General features: G+C 35.5%; 1 protein-coding gene across 1 annotated transcript; it reads left to right on the plus strand.

Annotated features, from left to right (window-relative positions):
• The first annotated feature begins 9295 nt into the window (after positions 1-9295).
• LOC117931821 (protein ENHANCED DISEASE RESISTANCE 2-like) lies at positions 9296-16869 on the plus strand. Its single transcript, XM_034852891.1, has 4 exons — positions 9296-9363; positions 15890-15985; positions 16067-16168; positions 16530-16869. The coding sequence occupies exons 1-4, from the start codon at positions 9337-9339 to the stop codon at positions 16656-16658; spliced, it is 354 nt and encodes a 117-aa protein (XP_034708782.1). The 5' UTR covers positions 9296-9336; the 3' UTR covers positions 16659-16869.
• Positions 16870-19319: the final 2450 nt, after the last annotated feature.

Below are 19319 nucleotides of genomic sequence, written 5' to 3' on the forward strand. Positions count from 1 at the left end.
AACCATTTGAAGTATGTAATGGTTCATCTTTTTGGCATTATGTACATGCAGATTCTGCTGGGAAAACATACAATGGAACTTGTGGCTGTTGATTGGTTTAAGGATATTAAACGGATTGATCATGTTGCAAGGCGTCCTGGCTGTGCAGTGCAGGTTGGTATTAAGTTATCCATGTATGTCATTTTCTCAAGGTATTAGAGAGAGCGTTTGCCCTACCTATGCTGCCATTGTGTCGCTTAAGTGAGGATTTTCCTTTAGGGATTCTTAAATAGACCATCTGATGTTTAAATCCATGTTATACATTTCCAAATATCTTTATATGTTTCTCATACAAGAACCCCAATCTTTTTCTTTTTTCCTTGTGCTACATCAATTAATTGGTCCAGACAAGAATATGTAATTGTAATTTTTCTGCTGATGCTTGGACTTTTTTTTTTCTTTTCTGGAGATTCTTCTTTTCCTAAAATAGAACATATTTTAATTTTCTACTTCAAGTTTTCTAAGTGCAAAACATGCATTTTCATTATTTATTTATTTTTGGAAGGAAATTAGAAAAGAATTATGTAAATAGAAAAAATTTGGGAACATTGAAAGAGTAGCTATCATTTTAATAATACATAGAAAGTAGAGAGAAAGTACAAGCATCTACCAGCAGAAATATAGCAAAAAATGGAAGAACAAGGAAAAAAAAAATATTAACTTACATTCCCAACTAAGAACCCCTCATGTCTCAATTAGAAGAATTTTATCCATCCTATTTCTGATCATTATCTATTATGTTTGTCACTAACTCATTAACTTGGGGTTCAGTTTTGGTTCAAAAATATCTGGTTTCCTTATCCCGGTTTTAGATTCAGTGAGTGAGTGGTGTAGGAAGTTTCAGGTAGAAGGGTGGAAGAGCTACAAATTTATGAAGAATTTACGGTATCAAAACAAATCTGGAACATAGTCACCTTTGGGGATATTAGGGAAAGAAAATTATCAATTATTGGAGGTAATTAAATGGACTGTAGCAAAGAGGTATGCAAATTTTCAAATGACCTTATAACCCTTAGAGCTTTTAGGAAAAGAAATTCTTTCGAGGGAGAAAAGTGTGCTAGAGGCAAAATTTGAGATGGAACAGGGTTCCAGGAGGGAACAGCAGTTCTAAATTTGTTCACAAGGCCATGAATGAGAGAAGGAAGAAAAAATTAATCAAATCCATCACAGATGAGAATGGGGTGATATATAGACAGGATAGTTTTTCTCAAGGGACCTGAGTATTTTTGGGTGACTTCATCGGGTCAAATGAAGAACCCTGGGGGATTGTTGATTTGAATTGACCACAGGTTTGAGGACAGGGTGAGTTAGTTGGAGTGTCATTTGCATGAAAAAGAGACCTGAAAAGCGGTTTTCAAATGGATAAGGTAGAAGCACCAGATCCTGATGATCTTTATTTAGCACTTTGCCATGAATGTTGGGCTATTGCAAGGAACATATTTGCAATCTTCTCAGAGATTAAAACTTTGGTGTTGTTAATGATAGTACCAATTCCACCTTTGTAGCCCTCGGTCTGAGAAGACCCCACCAACTATACTTCAGATTTTAGGCATATAAGTTTGTTGACTGGTCTACAAACTTACTTCAGACTCCAGCAAAACATTTTTGGCTTGCCAAGGTGTTATCCAAATGTTTCTAGGTTGTACAGCAAGAAGCTACTTCACCTTCACTAGGGAGTTTTTATCATGGGAGACAGATTACTAATGAACTGGTGGATGAGAAACTACATTCAGGTGGGGAGTGGATGATATTTATGATTGATTTGGAAAATGCATATTTGGACCATGATTATTTTAAAAAAGGTTTTTCTTCTAGATGGTTGAATGCCTGCGTTTAATTAATTTCATTTTGCTAGTGAATGGTTGTGTAAAGGGTCTAGGGGTTCAGAACTAAGTGTTCCACTTTCTCGTTTCTTTACATTTGCAGCTGATGTTTTTAGCAAATTGGTGCTTAGGACAGAGGATAGGGGTATTCTAGAAGGTTCGTTGATGGTAGAAATTGTATCGGGAGATGCTATCTTCTCCTCCATGGTTAGACTAGAGTATGTGCAAAACATCAAGCTGGTCCTTTTAGTTCTTGGGCAGATTTATTTTGAGGTGGATTTTCCTTTGACACTGTTTTAAAAACGTTTAACTTGGAAATTACCCAAATATTCCATGAATTCAAAACATACAGAGGTATATCCTCACTTTGTCTTGTACATGGAATAAATAAGAAGATAGTTACTCCTAATATAAAGTATGATGACAACACAGAGATATTATCACCTGGAGGTAAAGGTCACTTTTCATATTTGCTATAATTTTTATTAATGGTGTGTGAATTAGCTTGAAAAGCGTCATAATCAATGTTATTAACTATTAACTGTTTTCTGGTCATTATCCACAACATCATGTCTACGGCATTCTTCAAAAGGAAATGATTTGTGACAGCTCTTTTCTTCTTCTCCGCTATCATATCCTCCTTTCCCTTCTAAGTTTGACCACTTTGATTCCTTGCATTCTCATTTGTCTTATAGCCCAAAGTGAACCAACTAGATGAATGAGGCCAGATCTAATTTATAATTCTCTAATAGATAGTTCAGATTTCAATACTGCATAAAATTGTTGATAAGTAAAGCAGACTGTTCATGGTCAATAGTGCGTGGATGATCTGCCTTGTAAGTTCATTACATGGATTATGCAAAAACCCATTATTGTAGCACTTAAAAGCCAAGAGTTAAGAAACTGTAAGTCATGAGATTAATAAAGTACTTTCCTTGACAAAGGTTACCTCTTTGAGTTCTAAGAATTACTTTTTTGATTGGTGTTGCTCCTGTAGGTTGCCTCAGAAAAGGGGCTATTTCTCTTGCTATAAATCTGCAAGTAAGTTGCTCATTTATTTATTTATTTATTTATTTGAACATTGCCAATTCATGCTTCTTGAGGCAGTAAAAGATGATATGATGGTGACATTACAGGTACCTGGATCAACACACTACAGCATGGTATTCTATCTTGTAACAAAGCAACTAGTACCTGGATCACTTTTGCAATGTTTTGTTGATGGCGATGATGAGTTCCGCAATAGTAGGCTGAAACTCATTCCCTCAGTTCCAAGGTGCCTTTTCATGTTGCAATTCTTCTCACATTGGCGAATAACTGATGTTAAGATTTAAAAATTGTTTGAAGCAGTTCTTTTTCTTATGTGGTATTTAATATGCATTGAAACTGTTGTGGTTTCTTTTGGGATATCACCTGGGCCAAATCTTGCAGGCACTGACTCGAGTGCCATTATTGCTATCATCAATACAGTTCCTTATCTCAATTATCTGGGATCAACAAACTGTTCTGTTCCATTAGTTAATTAAGGGGCATTTTTTTGTAGATAATGCTAGATTTTCCAGAGCATGCTTAATGTGTAACATGCTTCTAAAATAGCTCAAAATGCTGTGCACATGAAAACGGAAATTTAAAATAGCATCAGCGCCGATGCTCCATGAGAGTTGATGGGGAGGTTAGAGTTGGTCCATTATTTTTCTTCATTATTTGAATCATGAGAAGCAAACAAACATTTTCTTTCAAAAGGATTCTCTATGTTTGTTTGGAAAATAAATCAATTTTAAATAACTGTGTAGATGGCCAGGTAGATGATCACCCACTGAGTCATATACTAATTAGTCCCTGAAGTGGACTCAGAAAACAAATGGCGGCAATGCTTTATCTTACATCAATTCAATCATATGTTGTTTCCTTTATAGATCTTGTATGCAGAGCTAAAGAGAAAAATCTTCCTCATATTTCCCATGCATAATAATTTCAAACTTTACAATCCTACTCATTTACTACACTGACTATAGAGGAATACATAGATACACGGAATTAGCCTAAGGATTAGCCTAAAGAAATAGGAACTGCTGTATTTAGAAATGAACACCAGATTTATAGGAGATAATTTCAAAAATCCCTTCTAATTTGTTGCTCCTAATCTGTTGCACCAATCTTGCCTAATTTACTGCACCAAATTTGCCAACACTCCCCTCAAGCTGGCTCAAAGATATCTTGCATTACTAGCTTGATCCTAGGGTCATTTGGTGTATCTTAGTAGGGTATGCATTCATTTAAAAAGGATAGGTGTGTTATTATCATCCTCCTACTCGGTAAGATACATTACTAGAGATGTGACCTTTGTGTCCTTACAGAAACTCTCACCTTGATATTGTGCCTTGCCACTCAGTTAACAAGCTATAAAATTCCTATATCAATCCATGAAGCATTGAGCATGGAACCATGGAAGGAGGGTATGAAAGAGGAAATGCAAGCATTAGACAAAAAATAACACATGGGAGATTGTAGACCTACTAAAAAGGGAAGAAAACAGTAGGGTGCAAATAGATTTACACAAAAAGTATAAAGCAGATGGACTGCTAGAAAGGTACAAGGCAAGACTTGTAGTGAAAGAGTATACACAAACATATGGTACAAGGACACTTTTGCATCAATAGGAAAGATGAACACCATTAGAATTCTATTATCTCTAGCAGCAAACATAAATTGGCCTTTGCAACAAATTGATGTGAAAAATGACTTCCTCCATGGCAACTTAGAAGAGGAAGTGTATATGGATGTTCCTTTGGAATTTCTCCACAAAATGTGGGCAAACAAGATATGCAGTATCAAAAATCCCTATATGGACTAAAACAATCTCCATGGGTTTACTTTGGGAAGTTTACAAAATCGATGATAAGAAATGGATATAAACAGAGTCAAGGGGTTCATACTTTATTTATCAAACACTCATCTCAAGGCAAGGTGACAACTCTAATAGTTTATGTTGATGACATAGTGGTCACTAGAGATGACTCAGAAGAAGTCAGAAGGCTCAGAGCATACCTAGCAAATAAGTTTGAAATTAAGGATCTTGAAAGTCTTATATACTTCCTTGGAATCGAAGTTGCCAGGTCAAAACAATGTATTTTTATTTCTCAATGGAAGTATGTATTGGACATGCTTAAAGAGGTAGGCTTGTTAGATTGCAAACATGTTGAGACACCTATTGAGGCAAACCACAAACTAGAGGAGCAAAATGAAGAACCTGCAGGTTGCAGTTGACTGAGGTACTTATCAAAGAATCATAAGAAAACTGATTTATCTATCATGCACAAAACTCGACATTGCATATGTGGTTTGTGTAGTGAGTCAATTCATGCATTTGCCATTAAAGCCTCATTAGAAAGTTGTTTACAAAATACTCAAGTATCTCAAGGTAGCCCATGGTAAGGGAGTTTTGTTTCAAAACAATGGAGACCTATGGTTAGAAGCTTACACTAATGCAGATTGGGTAGGTTCTATAGTTGATAGAAGATCAACAACTAGGTATTGTACTCTACTAGGAGGGAATCTCATCACCTAGAGGAGAAAAAAGCAACTAGTGGTAGCACAATCAAGTGCTAAGGCTGAATTCAGAGCTATGGTCTAAGGGATTTGTGAGTTACTTTAGCTTCAAATAGTAATTAAAGATCTTTAAGTTATACAATCTTCAGATTGTGTGCTATGTTTATGACAACAAAGTAGCCATAAACATAGCACACAATCTAGTCTATTATGATAGAGCAAAGCATGTGGAGATGGATCGTCACTTTATTAAAGAAAAGTTGCAAAAGTTTCACAGTGGACAAGTGTGTACACCCTATGTTACATCAACAAAGCAGTTGGCCGATGCATTCACCAAAGGGTTACAAAGCTCTACATTTCATCAGTTCCTAGAAAAGCTTGAAATGCAAAATTTCTTTGTATCCGCTTGGGAGGGAGTGTTGGAATATTTGACAACATTGTGACTTAATTCTCCTTCCTAAATATATTGTATAGCTGTATAAATTAATATATATGTCCAGAATTATTTGTGTAATTCCTAGAAGTTTGGTGTAATTCCTAGAAATCTGGTGTAATCTCTATATATTTGGTGTAGTTAAAGTAGTAGTTGTCTCTCCATTTTGAGGTCTTAGAAGTCAACTATGTGATGTATTATAAACTTGTGCAACTATTCAAAAAGAAAAATCATCATAATTTTTTTTTTTATCTTAGTCTTTATCCTTGTGAGAGTGTTATAATACTTTGTAACACTTCAATCACCTTGCTTAGTCTCATGAATCTTTGTCATTATTTCATAAATCCATGCTGAATTTCCTAAATTGGAATATGTCTCACCTACTGCCTCCCATATTTCTTCTGTAGTAGTGAGAAACATGTACATTTGACCGATTTTTGGCTCCATAGAGTTCACAAGCCAGGACATGATCATCAAGTTGTTTGCATTCCATATATTGGATCATCTCTTCTTAGAGCCTTTGTTGCATCAGTTAGATAGTCGATATTTCCCTTTCCTAATGAACTTCACATACTGAGACCATCTTAAGAAGTTTTGTCTGTTCAATATGTGAGTGGTAATTTGGAAAGTCAGATTGTCTCCTATACCTGATGATACAATTTGTGAATTCTTGGCAGAAGTTTGCTTTGGCGAGTCACCCAAGAACTCCTCATAAGAAATTCTAGACATGTCAATTACATGCCACTGATTTGCTGAAAATCAATTGAAGAACAATAGGAGAATAATATAGAACAAACGAATATTGTTGATTTAAAGAACCAACAAACAAATAAAATAAAAATAAAAATAAAATTGTCCCAGGAAGGAATGCTTTGATACCATGTGTGCAAAGCTAAAGAGAAAAATCTTCTTTGTATTTTCATGCACAAAAATTTTAGAGTTTACAATTCTATTTATTTACAACATTGACTATAGAGGAATACACATGTACACATGGAATTTAGCATAAGAATTAGCCTAACAAATAGGAGCTGCAATATTTAAAAATAAACATAAAATTTATAGGAGATAATTTCAAAAATCTCCTATAATCTGTTCACGAATCTTGCCTAATTTGCTGCACCAAATCCACCGACAGATCGTTATCATTCATATCATGGATAGTTATGCTTCTTTACGGTTTAGGTTGTTGCCCAAAGATTAGTTTTTGTACCTTCTATATTCAGCAAGGTCCCACTCTAAAACTGTGATTCTATGCCTTTTATGCAGAACCTTGTAATACTCATGATTATCTGACCGACTCTTAACTATATCATGACAAAACATCAAACCAACTTGAGAGAAATTGAAGTTGGTAAGAAAATTCAAGTCACTTTATAATGGGAAATGGTTCATAATAAAACAAAAAAGAAAAGGGCATCTTTACTCTGCAATTTATCATGCAAACTTCTAGATTAAGAATAAATTGTTTTTTCTTAATGTTTCAAATTTAAGGAATTGTTTACTATCCTCCCCTTCATTAAACTACCATATACACATATGTGTGTATGACACATTTTACATGAAGTTTCACCTTTCAAGAATATAACCTGGTTGATTTAGCAAGAACTTTAAAGATTAGAATGAAGGTGCCAAGGGAATTTTCGGAAAATGATCTATTGATTGGTGTTATCTTGACTTTGTTTACTGAGAGCAAATCATATCTACCTCATGTTCTTCAATATGTGAAGACTAGAAAACTTAGGTGATCACCTAAAAGATTGGGGTGGGGGTTGAGAGGGGTGTTTTGAAGTAGTTAATAATCTCTTTTAACCATTTTAGCAGATATTCAATAGAAGCAATATAAATATTAGTAATAGAAATTAAAATGTTGAAATTAAAGAGAGTAAAGGAATAGAGAATGTGAATAACGGAACTTTTATCGTGGTCTGGCAAACTGCCTACTTGCACACCCTTTGGCTCCTTCACAAGCTTTAAGGTGTTGCCACGAACACAAGAGTCCTCTCCTCAACCAAGACTTTTCTTGTTCCTTTTTACACTTGAATTTCTTAGGCTTGAATTGACCTTTACAGCTTTTTCAGTGTATTCCCATACCTATCTCATAATCCTAACATGTTTACAATGAGGAGGAGGAGAAGAAATATCTCTCTCAAAGAGTAGGTATACAAATTTAATGCTCAAATGAAGGTCCTTTTGTATATATATATATATATGTGTGTGTGTGTGTGTGTGCGTGTCTCTGTACATAAGAATTAAGAAGAAGAATTTTCTATCCTTTATTCTTTGATCTCTCTTCTACATGGTATTAGAGATCTAGGCTCGTAAATCTGGGAAGAGAAGTTTTTCAGCCTTCATTGCCGAGTTGAAGATCATAGTCGACCTTCATTGTTGACCCTAAGGTGTCCCTCTTTGTGCTGCGAACACAACTTCGCATTGACGCAACAAACTTAGATCGTGAAAGAGCAATAGGTGACCCTTGTTCCTGTTGTGTTGTTGAAAAAGGGAACTTCTTGTCGTCACGCCACTAAGGTCACACTGCTACCTCACACTGCCATCCACTTTCCTCAATGGAAACGATGAGATCTTATGGTAACGGCAACGATGAGGAAAGTGGATGGCAGCATGAGATAGCGGTGCGACCTTAGCGGCGCAACGGTAAGAAGTTCCCTTTTTCAACAACATAGCAAGAACAAAAGTCCTATGTTGCTCTTCACGATCCAAGTGTCATGCTTGTACCTCAAAATATGGAAGGCTCAACTATGGTTGCTAACAAAGGCAATGATTAGAAGGTTATCACTGCTGATAACAAAAGGACTCATCAGTTATAGGCTTCAAACCGTGATAACAGGGATAACTTATGGTGCACTCACTGTCAAAAACCTAGACATATACAGGAAAAATGCTAAAAACTTCATGGTAAGCTAACTACATCTGGCAAAGAGTGGGGTTACAATGGAGGACAATAGAGGAATAATGGGCAAGCAAATTTGTCCTCTGCTTAGCCAAATGGGGAAAAATCCCTGGAACAGGGTGGATTCAATCAAGAGGAGATTAAAAAAATAAGAGCTTTGTTGGGAACTCTAGAGAAACCTTTAGGTACCTACTCACTAGTGCTTTCAACAAAGTTTCCTATTTCCATTGGATTAAAAGTCTAGGATGAAACCTTTGTCAAAACATGGGTTATAGATTCAGGCGTCATAGATCACATGACCCATTCGTCACACCAATTTAAAAACTATAACCCTTGTCTAAGTAGTAGGAAAATAACCATAGCAAATGGTTCCTTAACCACTGTAGCGAGCATAAGAGATGTCCAATTTAGTCCTACACTCACACTGAAAAATGTGATCCATTTTCCAAAGTTGTCCACCAATCTTGTTTCTATACAAAAGCTTTCATAAGATTCGGGTTGCATCATGACCTTTTTCCCTACTTATTGTGTATTTCAGGACCAAGACTTAGGGAAGATGATTAGACTTGCTAAAGAACAGAATGGGTTATACTACCTTGAGACACCAAGTGAGTCATCCGTATCTTTCCTTTCAGAGCACCATCTTTTAAATAAAGAAAAAATTTGGCTTCATCATCATAGGCTTGGACATCCATCATTTCGAACTCTTAAGTTTTTGTTCCCTTCCCTATTCAATAAATTAGATGTTGAGGGCTTCCATTGCAATGTATGTGAACTTGCTAAACACAAGCATTCACCCTTTCCCATCAATAATAAAAGAAGTTCAAAACCTTTTCATTTAATTCATAGTGATATTTAGAGCCTTTCCCCTATCCCTAATATATCTAATGCATGTTGGTCCGTGCCTTTCATCAATGATTGTACGAGGGTCTCTTGGATTTTCTTACTTAAAACACAAATCTGATGAGTTTTGTTCGTCCAAATTTTCGTAAGATGGTAAAAAACCAATTTGGTGTCACTATTAAGAGGTTTTGGTCTAATGATGCCAAAGACGATTTCAATTAAGTCTTAACTCCATACTTTCAACATGAAGATATAATTCATGAATCATCCATCATGTGTCAACACCCCTCAACAAAATGGAGTTGCTGAGAGGAAAAATGGTCACCTACTTGATACAACTCGAGTCTTTTTGTTACAAAATCATGTGCCTAAATCTTATTAGGGGGAAGTCGTCCTCACTGCCGCACATCTTATAAATCCATTACCTTCCAGAGTCCTTGGTTTCAAAAGTATCATGGAAGTACTCCCATCCTTCTATCCTAATATGAGAACCACAAACCATCTCATTCCTAAGATATTTGGGTGTGTATCCTTTGTGCATGTTCACAATCCAAACAGGGGAAAATTGGACCTAAGAGTAGTCAAATATATTTTTGTAGGATATTCCTCAACTCAAAAGGGATACAAGTATTACCATCCACCATCCAAAATTTTTTTTGTCTCAGCAGATGTTACCTTCAATGAAAGTGAGTCTTATTTTCTCGCTCCTTATCTTTAAGGGGAGAATTCCTTCAAGGAAGACAAGGATCAAGATTCCTATTTCATCGATCCCTTTCCCATTGACCCTCCCAAAGTCACTGGTCTAGTACTTGTGCCCTTTGCCTTTAAACCTGTCTTTGAACTTGAGTCATCACCCATTGTTCATGTCCTTGAACTTGAGTCGTAACCCACTGAGCCTGTTAAAATTTGAATGACTGGCAAAGCATACTCAAGGATGAAAGTTCCAATCCCTAGACTTATACAAGTCCAAGAATCTGAATCGGCTTCTAGAAATGCGGTAACTGCTTCTCATCCTCCCTTACAAACTGAATCAGAACTTGAGCTTCCTATTGCCATCAGGAAGGGAACGAGGGAATGTACTAAATGTCCCTTGTATCCACTTTCCCATGTTGTGTCATTCAAAAAGTTGTTTCAGTCCTATAAGAGTTTTCTTACGAGTTTGAACAATATCTATATTCCTATCACTCTATCCGAGGCTTTATCTTATGAAAATTGGAAATAAGCCATGAATGCATAATTGGAAGCCTTGGAGAAAAATAAAACTTGGGAGTTGGTAGACTAGCTTGTAGGAAAAAGATCGATGGGATGCATATGGGTTTATAGTATAAAATAGATGGATCATTAGAGAGGTATAATGCAAGATTGGTGCCCAAGGGATACACTCAGACATATGGTATGGATTATCTAGAAACCTTTGCCCCAGTTGCAAAGATGAATGCTATAAGAATTTTGTTATCATTGGCAATTAACTACAACTGGGATCTACAACAGTTTAATGTCAAAAATGCATTTCTGCATGGAGACTTGGAAGAAGAAATTTTCATGGAAATTCCTCTTGGATTTGGCAATGACCTAGCTAAAGAAAGCTCTATACAAGCTAAAATAATCTCTCAAGGCGCGGTTTGGAAGATTTGAAAAGGTAATGAAAAACATGAGGTACAAACAAAGTCAAGGAGATCATACATTGTTCATCAAGCATTCAGATTCAAGAGAAGTTATAGCTCTTTTGGTATATGTAGACAACATCATTATGACGGGAAATGATGAACTAGAGAAGTAGACTTTGAGACAATGTTTAACCAAGAAATTTAAAATCAAAGAATTAGGAAGGTTGAAATACTTCCTAGGAATTGAGGTTGCACATTCTAAGCAAGGAATGTTTATTTCTCACAAAAATATGTAACAGACCTTCTCATGGAAATAGGGAAGTTGGTGTGTAAACAAGCAAGCACACCAATAGATCCTAATCATAAGCTTGGAGAGGCTGAGGAAGATACTGTGGTAGATAGAGAGATATATCAACGTTTGGTAGGAAGACTCATTTATCTCTCTCACACAAGATTGGATATAGCATATGTTGTGAATGTGATTAGCCAATTCATGCACAATCTGAAAAAGGTTCATCTGCAAGCTACTAGTCGTGTACTATAGTACCTTAAGGGGTCTCTAAGAAAGGACATCATGTTTAAACAAAGTTCGGGACTAGTACTTGAAGCATACACAAATGCAGATTATGTTGGATCTGTGATTGATAGAAGATCAACTATTGGGTATTACACCTTTCTTGGTGGGAATCTGGTGACATGGAGAAGCAAGAAACAAAGTTTGGTAGCAAGGTCAAGTGCGGAAGCAAAATTCCTAGCAATGACCCAAGGAGTCTATGAACTACTATGGTTGAAGATTATTTTGGAAGATTTGAAGATTAAATGGGATGGACCAATGAAACTTTACCACGACAATAAATCTACAATCAGTATTGCACATAATCAAGTGCAACACGATCAAATGAAACACATAGAAATTGATAGGCATTTTATCAAAGAGAAACTAGACAGTGGATTGATTTGTACCCCTTATGTGTCTACTGACCACCAACTTCCAGATATACTCACAAAAGGTTTAAGCAGTATAAAGTTTCAAGCAAGCATATCCAAGCTAGGAATGGAAAACATCTATTAACCAAGCTTGAGAGGGGAGTGTGAAAGATTGAAATTAGGAAATATGTGATTTTGAATAGAGAATTAGGCAATCCCATAATCAAAGGGGTTTTTTGTAATTGAGTTAGGAAAGTCCCTAATTTGGGTTCTAGGATTTTCGTATATATATATATATATGTGTGTGTGTGTGTGTGTGTGTGTGTACGTGTCTCTGTACATAAGAATTAAGAAGAAGTTTCTACCTTTTATTCTTCAATCTCTTTTCTACAGTTGTATATAACTCTGATACGATCTACTTTAAGCCTATCTGCTAAGACGTCAAAACATTAATACTCTTAACCCTTCTTTTCTTGTCATTAAAATCTAGGATTACCTAAACTTTGGGCTAACTGAATGTGTTTTTCTTGTTCAAGTATTTAGTTTTAATTTGAACAAACTTTTTCCTTTCATGCAACTGATTTGTTTTATGTGTGTACCTAATGGTAATTCTGATTATAGACACATCTTAATATGAAGCTCTTATTAATATTTTTTTGTGTGCTTTGAACCTTCTAAGATTAGACACCTAGTGGATGTAGCACATATTTTAATCATCAATACGAAGGTGCCAAGGGAATTCTCACAAAATGATACATAGACTGGCTATTATTGTGAACGTGTTTACTGACATTAGACCATGTTTCCCACCATACATCCTTGAATATGTCTCTCTTAGTAACTAGTTTTAGTTTGGACAAATCTTCTCGTGTAACTATTGTGTGTGTGTGTGTGTGTCTCTCTCTCTCTCTCTCTCTCTCTCTCTCTCTCCCCTTTTCCACATGCTGAGAGCAATGCTCAAATTTCTGTGTCATAGTACTGACTTAACCTTGTTTTTAAGACATTCAATTCCTTCCCTATCGAGGTATGTTGATTTGGTCATCATCATTGGGAGAAATATTTTGCCTCTTTAGCTTTCCTTTTTCTTGGATTAATTATAAAGAATTGATCAATTGATAAGAATAAAACATAATTAATCCAAATTTTAATTTAAAAAATTATCTTGAAATTCCCAATACCCTTCACTAAGCTAAATTCCAAGATTCTAGTACATTTTTTTTAATTTTCAAAAATAATGAAATAAAAATTGGTGCTGCTTTCATACATGGCTGTGTGGCACAGGCATGGAGGTATGACTGTGCGGGTGCTTACAGCCATGGATGCCTACAACATATTCAGGTAGGCCTGTGCAAAATGATCCTTGCATTCCTTGCACAGATTGAGGTATGCAAGCAAGCATCTACAGAAAATTCAAGCTTTGAGAATGATTCAAATCACAAAAAAAAATATAAAAAATTTGGGAATTGATTGGGGACTAGTCATTGAAAAGACAGGAATAAAATGTTGGCACAAATTTTGACAAGAATCCCAAGAATAATTTAGGGAAAGAAATACAAAGATAAAGTTCTTTTCTTTTTTTAATTTTCATTTTTATTTTTCCTGGCCACGCAACTTTGAGCATGGTTATGGGACAGTTTTTTCCTTTGTAAGAAGCCATGGCTACCATGGTGTTGCAATTTTATTTTATTTTGTCTTTTAATTTTGATTTCATTTTTATTTATTTATTTATTTTATTTTTTTGTTTTTGTTTTGTTTTGTTTTGTTGTTGTTTTGAGAGAAAGTCCATTAATTTTTAGGAAAAAAGACATTGTTAGTAAACAAGAAGATAGGTTAAGGTTTACTCATTTGGATTAGGGATTTGGGCAGAAGGAGAAGCAAAGTGAAGAAGGGGAAGAATTTGCACTCACTAAAATAGGAAAACTTTGTTTATGTGTCTTTGTTAATGAGGATGCGGGGACAAAACCTAAAAGCAGAAGTTAGTTATTTCAGAAAATAGAGATGTTAAAGCAATTAGGTCAAATGTCAAGGGAGGTTAATATAAGTTACCCATGTGTATTTATATACATGCATGTATCCATGTGCTTGCATGTTTGGCTCTAAGTACATATGTTTGCCTCTGTTCATCAGAAAATGAGAAATAGATTGTTGATAATGCATGTGCATGGGTGTGTGCCATCTATCTATTTACCTATCCTTTTGTGTCTGCATGCAGGCATGTTACAAGCTAATCTTAAGAATTAGGATAAGTTTGACAAATGGAAAAAAACATTACAGGAAATCCAAGGGTTGTTAGATGTCTTGGGGGGAAGAAACAAAGTCTGCACTTTCTGATACCAGTGGATAAAATCATATTGAAGTTATTTCTATGGTCTAGTTCTTGCTTGGATTAATGCTGTGAAGGCGGTGCAGATTTACACCAAGGGTTGCAAGCAATTAGATCAGTTCAAGGTTAATTAGGTCATAGTCTTCTTTGTTAGTGGACGTTAGAACAAGGCTTGCAATGGTCTGTAGCTGTTTGAGGTTAGGTTAGGTTGAGGATTAATGGTGTTGATCATGAAGCTTAGGTTAGGTTAAGGATTGATGATATCAATCATAAAAGCTTAAGAATAAGCTTTAGATGGATAAATAGATGAGGGGAGGACTTGAACCTGAGATTTCTAGTTAACCAACATTCTGATGCCATGTTGAGTTACCAACTTTCCTAAAAGCTTAAGCTGTTGGGACTTGAGCCCACAATGTATATTATGCTCCAACATCAACCTTAATTTGGCCCATTTAAATGAATCGGGCCTCGTGCACTCAAGGCCAACTGAAATGGAAAAGAGGAAAGGAAGCCCCTGCCTGTCTTCTCACCCTCAACCAAGCCAAGAAAAATAAAAGGAAGGACATCTGTAAGTTGAAAGGAGAGAAATATTTCCCTTCCACCCACCTCCAGGGCTACTTTCAGAAGTTTCAAAGCTCTTAATTGCGTGTCCCTGGAAACACCTAGGATATTCATTTGTACACAAGCTAACGTTCTCTGGTACACAGCTTTGTCCCTTATCAGTGCCCGTCTGTACAAGGAATAACACTGCAAGCCTACTTGTTTGATAGAAACCGAAGATGTTTATGCACAATGCTATGGCTTAACCATGGAAACAGTACGAGTTCTTGAAAATTTGTAAGATATTAAAGGAATTTTTATAACATCATCCTTAACTGCATAATTCGATTGATGGTATGGTTGTTACCCAAATCTAGTAACTTCATGACAAGTAAACTTAGAAAGGGGAAACATCATGAGATCTTCATCTGCAGGAGCCAGAATTGGTGTAAAGTGCGGCTAATAATAGGCATGATCATGAATAGTCTTCACATGTGGACCCTGAAGCACTGCTTTTTTGAGCTGCCCATCAGCAGTTCTAACATTGCTATGTTGAACTTATATTCACACATCTCTGCAAAAGCAGGGAGTTCAATATTTTTCCTTGGAGTTCAAAACTTGGTTTATTTTGTTGGTGTGTAAGTCAAATAGAAATGTGAAATTGTTATAATTTGCAAAAATTTCAGAGGTTGTGCTGCAAAGCATGCAAATAGTAAGAAGCCCTGAATGGGAAACTTCAAAAAGTAGAAATGAGATATATACATGATATGAATCCATGGAAAACATCTTCACTTTGAACCAGTATTATTTCATCTGTGCAGCATTGGTATTTCTCAATGTGTTCTTAACATTTTCAGTGTTGCAGTCCTGACCCTCAAACTAAAACTCACGCAGGGCTCTTGGATCGTTCGCCAGAGCGTTGGAAGCACCCCTTGTCTACTGGGAAAGGCTGTTGATTGTACTTATATCCGTGGTCCCAAGTACTTAGAAGTATGAACATTCCTGGGTTGTTTTGATTCTATGATGTTTCATCTATAACATAGCAACCATGATCTGATCTTGTTATTGCAGATTGATGTTGACATTGGTTCCTCCACTGTCGCCAATGGAGTCTTGGGCCTTGTTTGTGGTGTAATTACTACGCTAGTAGTTGACATGGCCTTTCTTGTACAGGTATAACCATGAGCTTATGTTTGGTCCTTGAAAAGTAACAAGGAAAAAATGTTAAGAACAGAAGTGTTAAGGAAAAGAGGGGGAATTCCCACCCTATTTTCCTCTCAAAAAAAGAAAAAAGAAAAAAAAAAGTAAGGATGAAAGTTAGGGGGAAATGTATTCCTCCACAACTTATGGCACCTTGGAAAACAATTTTTCGAGAATTTATTTAGAAAACAAATTGGTTTTTAAAGAATAGATTTGAGGTATTTTTAAGTGTTATTCATACTTGAGTTGGGAAAAGGGATTTTGTTGATGAAAAAGTATTTTCCTTTTTTAAAACTTTCCAGATATTTTTGTAACGTTTTGCTTGATACGGCAGGCAAATACAGCAGAGGAGTTGCCAGAAAGACTCCTTAGTGCTGTCCGTGTTTCTCATGTGGAATTGTCGTCTGCAATTGATCCAAATCTCGAATCCAAATCATCACCACCTCCTTCCTCGAGCAACTGACCCGGATCATTACTTCCCTTCATATTTTTTCCTGCGACTGTATCATTACCTTTGTCAATATTTTTTTGAGCGGAAAGCTTAGAAATCATAAGAGAGGAACCCTATGCATATGCTTCTCTCAAGGCCCATATCTCTGATGTTTAGGTTTGGGTTTTGTTATTTATTTCAACTAGTGTGAATTTGGAATCAAACCCCACCTCCATTTTCCCTTTTTTCGATTCTAAAATTTTGAAGCTGACTATGTTGAAAGCAAATACTCCCTCGAGGTTAAGCTGAAATCTGCAGAATCGGGCAGGAGGATGGTTCTTTTCCGTACTCCCCAACCTACTCCCAAAGATTTTCTCCACCAAATTCAATCACATTAAGATTTTATTGCAAATGCAGCAACAACATTACACTTGATTCATTGGATGTATTTGGGGATTTGGCCATTCCTCAAGAGGGAGAGAGAGTAGTGAGCAGTATCGATTAGATTGGCAATGTTGTACAGTGATGACATTTTTCCTCAGTTCCTAGATAGGTCCTCCGCTGTGGTCCATATCAGCCCCCCCCCCCTTTGCCATTTTTTCTTTCCTCTGTTTGGTAGGTGAGAAAATTTTATTGTTAAAAGCACACAAGGAATTATAAAAAAGAAAAAATATATATATTTTGTCCCCGGTGTTTTGCTTGTGAAGAGAGAGCACTATTGTTCTTTTCCTAGCATGTCCTCGGCAATTGCCCATATCAAAACCTTTGACCAATTTTCTCTCCTCCATTTGGTAGGTGAGAAAATTCTTTTGTTAAAATACATAGGAAGGAAGAAACATCCAAATCCTACAAGAAAGAGTTCCCATTCGTATACTTATACAAATTTGAATAATCTTTTGGGCTTTGGAACTAAAAAGATACTATTTGACTTAATGTAAAAAAGATGTATTAGGGATGATGCAAAATGAACTAAATGCTAACATCCTAAAAAATGAAAACAGTTCCCTGAAATAAAACTTATTTCAGACAGCAAACAGGGCGTTAAGGTAGAGACTAGAGATGCTCATTTTTTTCCGAAAATAACAGTAGAGCCAAACCTTTGAACCAAAGATATCCATCCATTCTTTCTACGACTGGCACTAAATTATAACAAACAGCCACGACCAAAATAATAGCCATGGATATAAATCTAACTATTTTTAGTTTTTTGGAATGCAAAGTTCATGGAAAATTTTTCTCCTCTACTTTGGTTTCTCAGCAACCAAACATGAGTGGGAAAACAAAAGGAGAAAAAAACTATATATACCCACTAAAATAAGTGTAAACTATTTTATGCTTGTTCACCATTTTTGCCTACTCTTGCTTGGCAGGAAAGAAACTTATTGGCAAAAAGCACAAGGAATAAAAATCCCTAGTATTTGCCTGTACAGTGGTAGCACTTCTCCTCTGTTCCCAATTAGGTCCTCTGCTGTTGCCCATTGTGGCCTTGGCAATTCTTTTCTCAGGTATCAAAAAGTGACACCAAATCAAAAGTGACCATGTGGCTACATAAATGAAATATTCCATTCCTTTGTACCTTAAGTTTAAGGCTATGTTTGGTCCCGGAAAGTACAAAGGAAAGAAAAAAAATGTTAAGGAAAATGATTTTCTCATGTTTGGTTGTCCTATGAAAAATATTAAAGAAAATCAAATATAATTAAAACTAATTAAAAACTTATGTATTTTTAAATTATTTAATCTTTATATTGATGAGTTAAAATAAATAAAATGAGTTTGAAGTAACAAAAAAAATAATTTATCAACTTTTAATCTATTTTTTTATTTTTCTTCACTTTTTCTTTCCTTCCACTTTTCCTTTGTATTTTCTTTCCCTCGCATTTTCCCTCAAATTTTCCGGGAACCAAACATAGCCTAAGTGTTTAGATTTAGTCATACGCTCATATTAAAGTTCGGTATGATACCAAACAGGAATAACAAAATTTTCCTCTCTTCTCTCTGTTTGGCAGCTGAGAAAATTTTATGGGTGGAAAATAGGAGTTCAAAACCAAGCCCTAGAAAAAGAAAAAGACCATATTCCATACATATGAATGTAAATGATTTGAATAAAATAAAAATTATATCCTTGTAGAAGAAACGGGAATGTTCTCTTTGTTTGAAACACAATATTTTTTTATCAGGAGACAAACTATTTTCTAAAAGTAGCTTCAGAAACTGTTTGTTAAAAAAGTTTCTTAGAAAACATAAATATAAGCTCCTGCATATCGAGAATATCCCAAAAATATGAACACTTTTCCAAAATGAAAACAGTTCAAAAACCCATGAAAGAAATTTCCCTTTGCTATCCTTCTGTCTTCTGTTTGGAAGTTGAGAAAACTGTTGTTAAAACACAATTGATGGAATTCAAAGCAAAGCTTAGGATCGGAGAAACAAAAAAAAAAAAAAAAACGTATGAATTTCGTGGGCTGGGCCAATAACTTGTTTTCTGAAGTTCTTTTAATGGACAAATAAATTGAAAAACAAAATCTATTGCATAAAACATTAGAAAAATGGAAATATTTTATGGTGAAAAAAACAATAAATTATTCTTTTTCATGACACTCAAGACATGTTTTAAAAAATAATTACAAAATTTTTGTTTTCAAGAAAAAAAAAATACACAGTATCCAAAAATTACTCAAACGGTACCCTGGTAAA

Source organism: Vitis riparia, chromosome 15 (assembly GCF_004353265.1).
Source record: "Vitis riparia cultivar Riparia Gloire de Montpellier isolate 1030 chromosome 15, EGFV_Vit.rip_1.0, whole genome shotgun sequence".
NCBI lineage: Eukaryota > Viridiplantae > Streptophyta > Magnoliopsida > Vitales > Vitaceae > Vitis > Vitis riparia.

Coding starts and splice junctions, on each gene's coding strand:
- LOC117931821 (XM_034852891.1), top strand. CDS start 9,337: ATGGGTTATACTACCTTGAGACACCAA. Junction 9,364..15,889: donor ATACTACCTTGAGACACCAA/GTGAGTCATCCG, acceptor AAACTCACGCAG/GGCTCTTGGATCGTTCGCCA. Junction 15,986..16,066: donor GTGGTCCCAAGTACTTAGAA/GTATGAACATTC, acceptor TTGTTATTGCAG/ATTGATGTTGACATTGGTTC.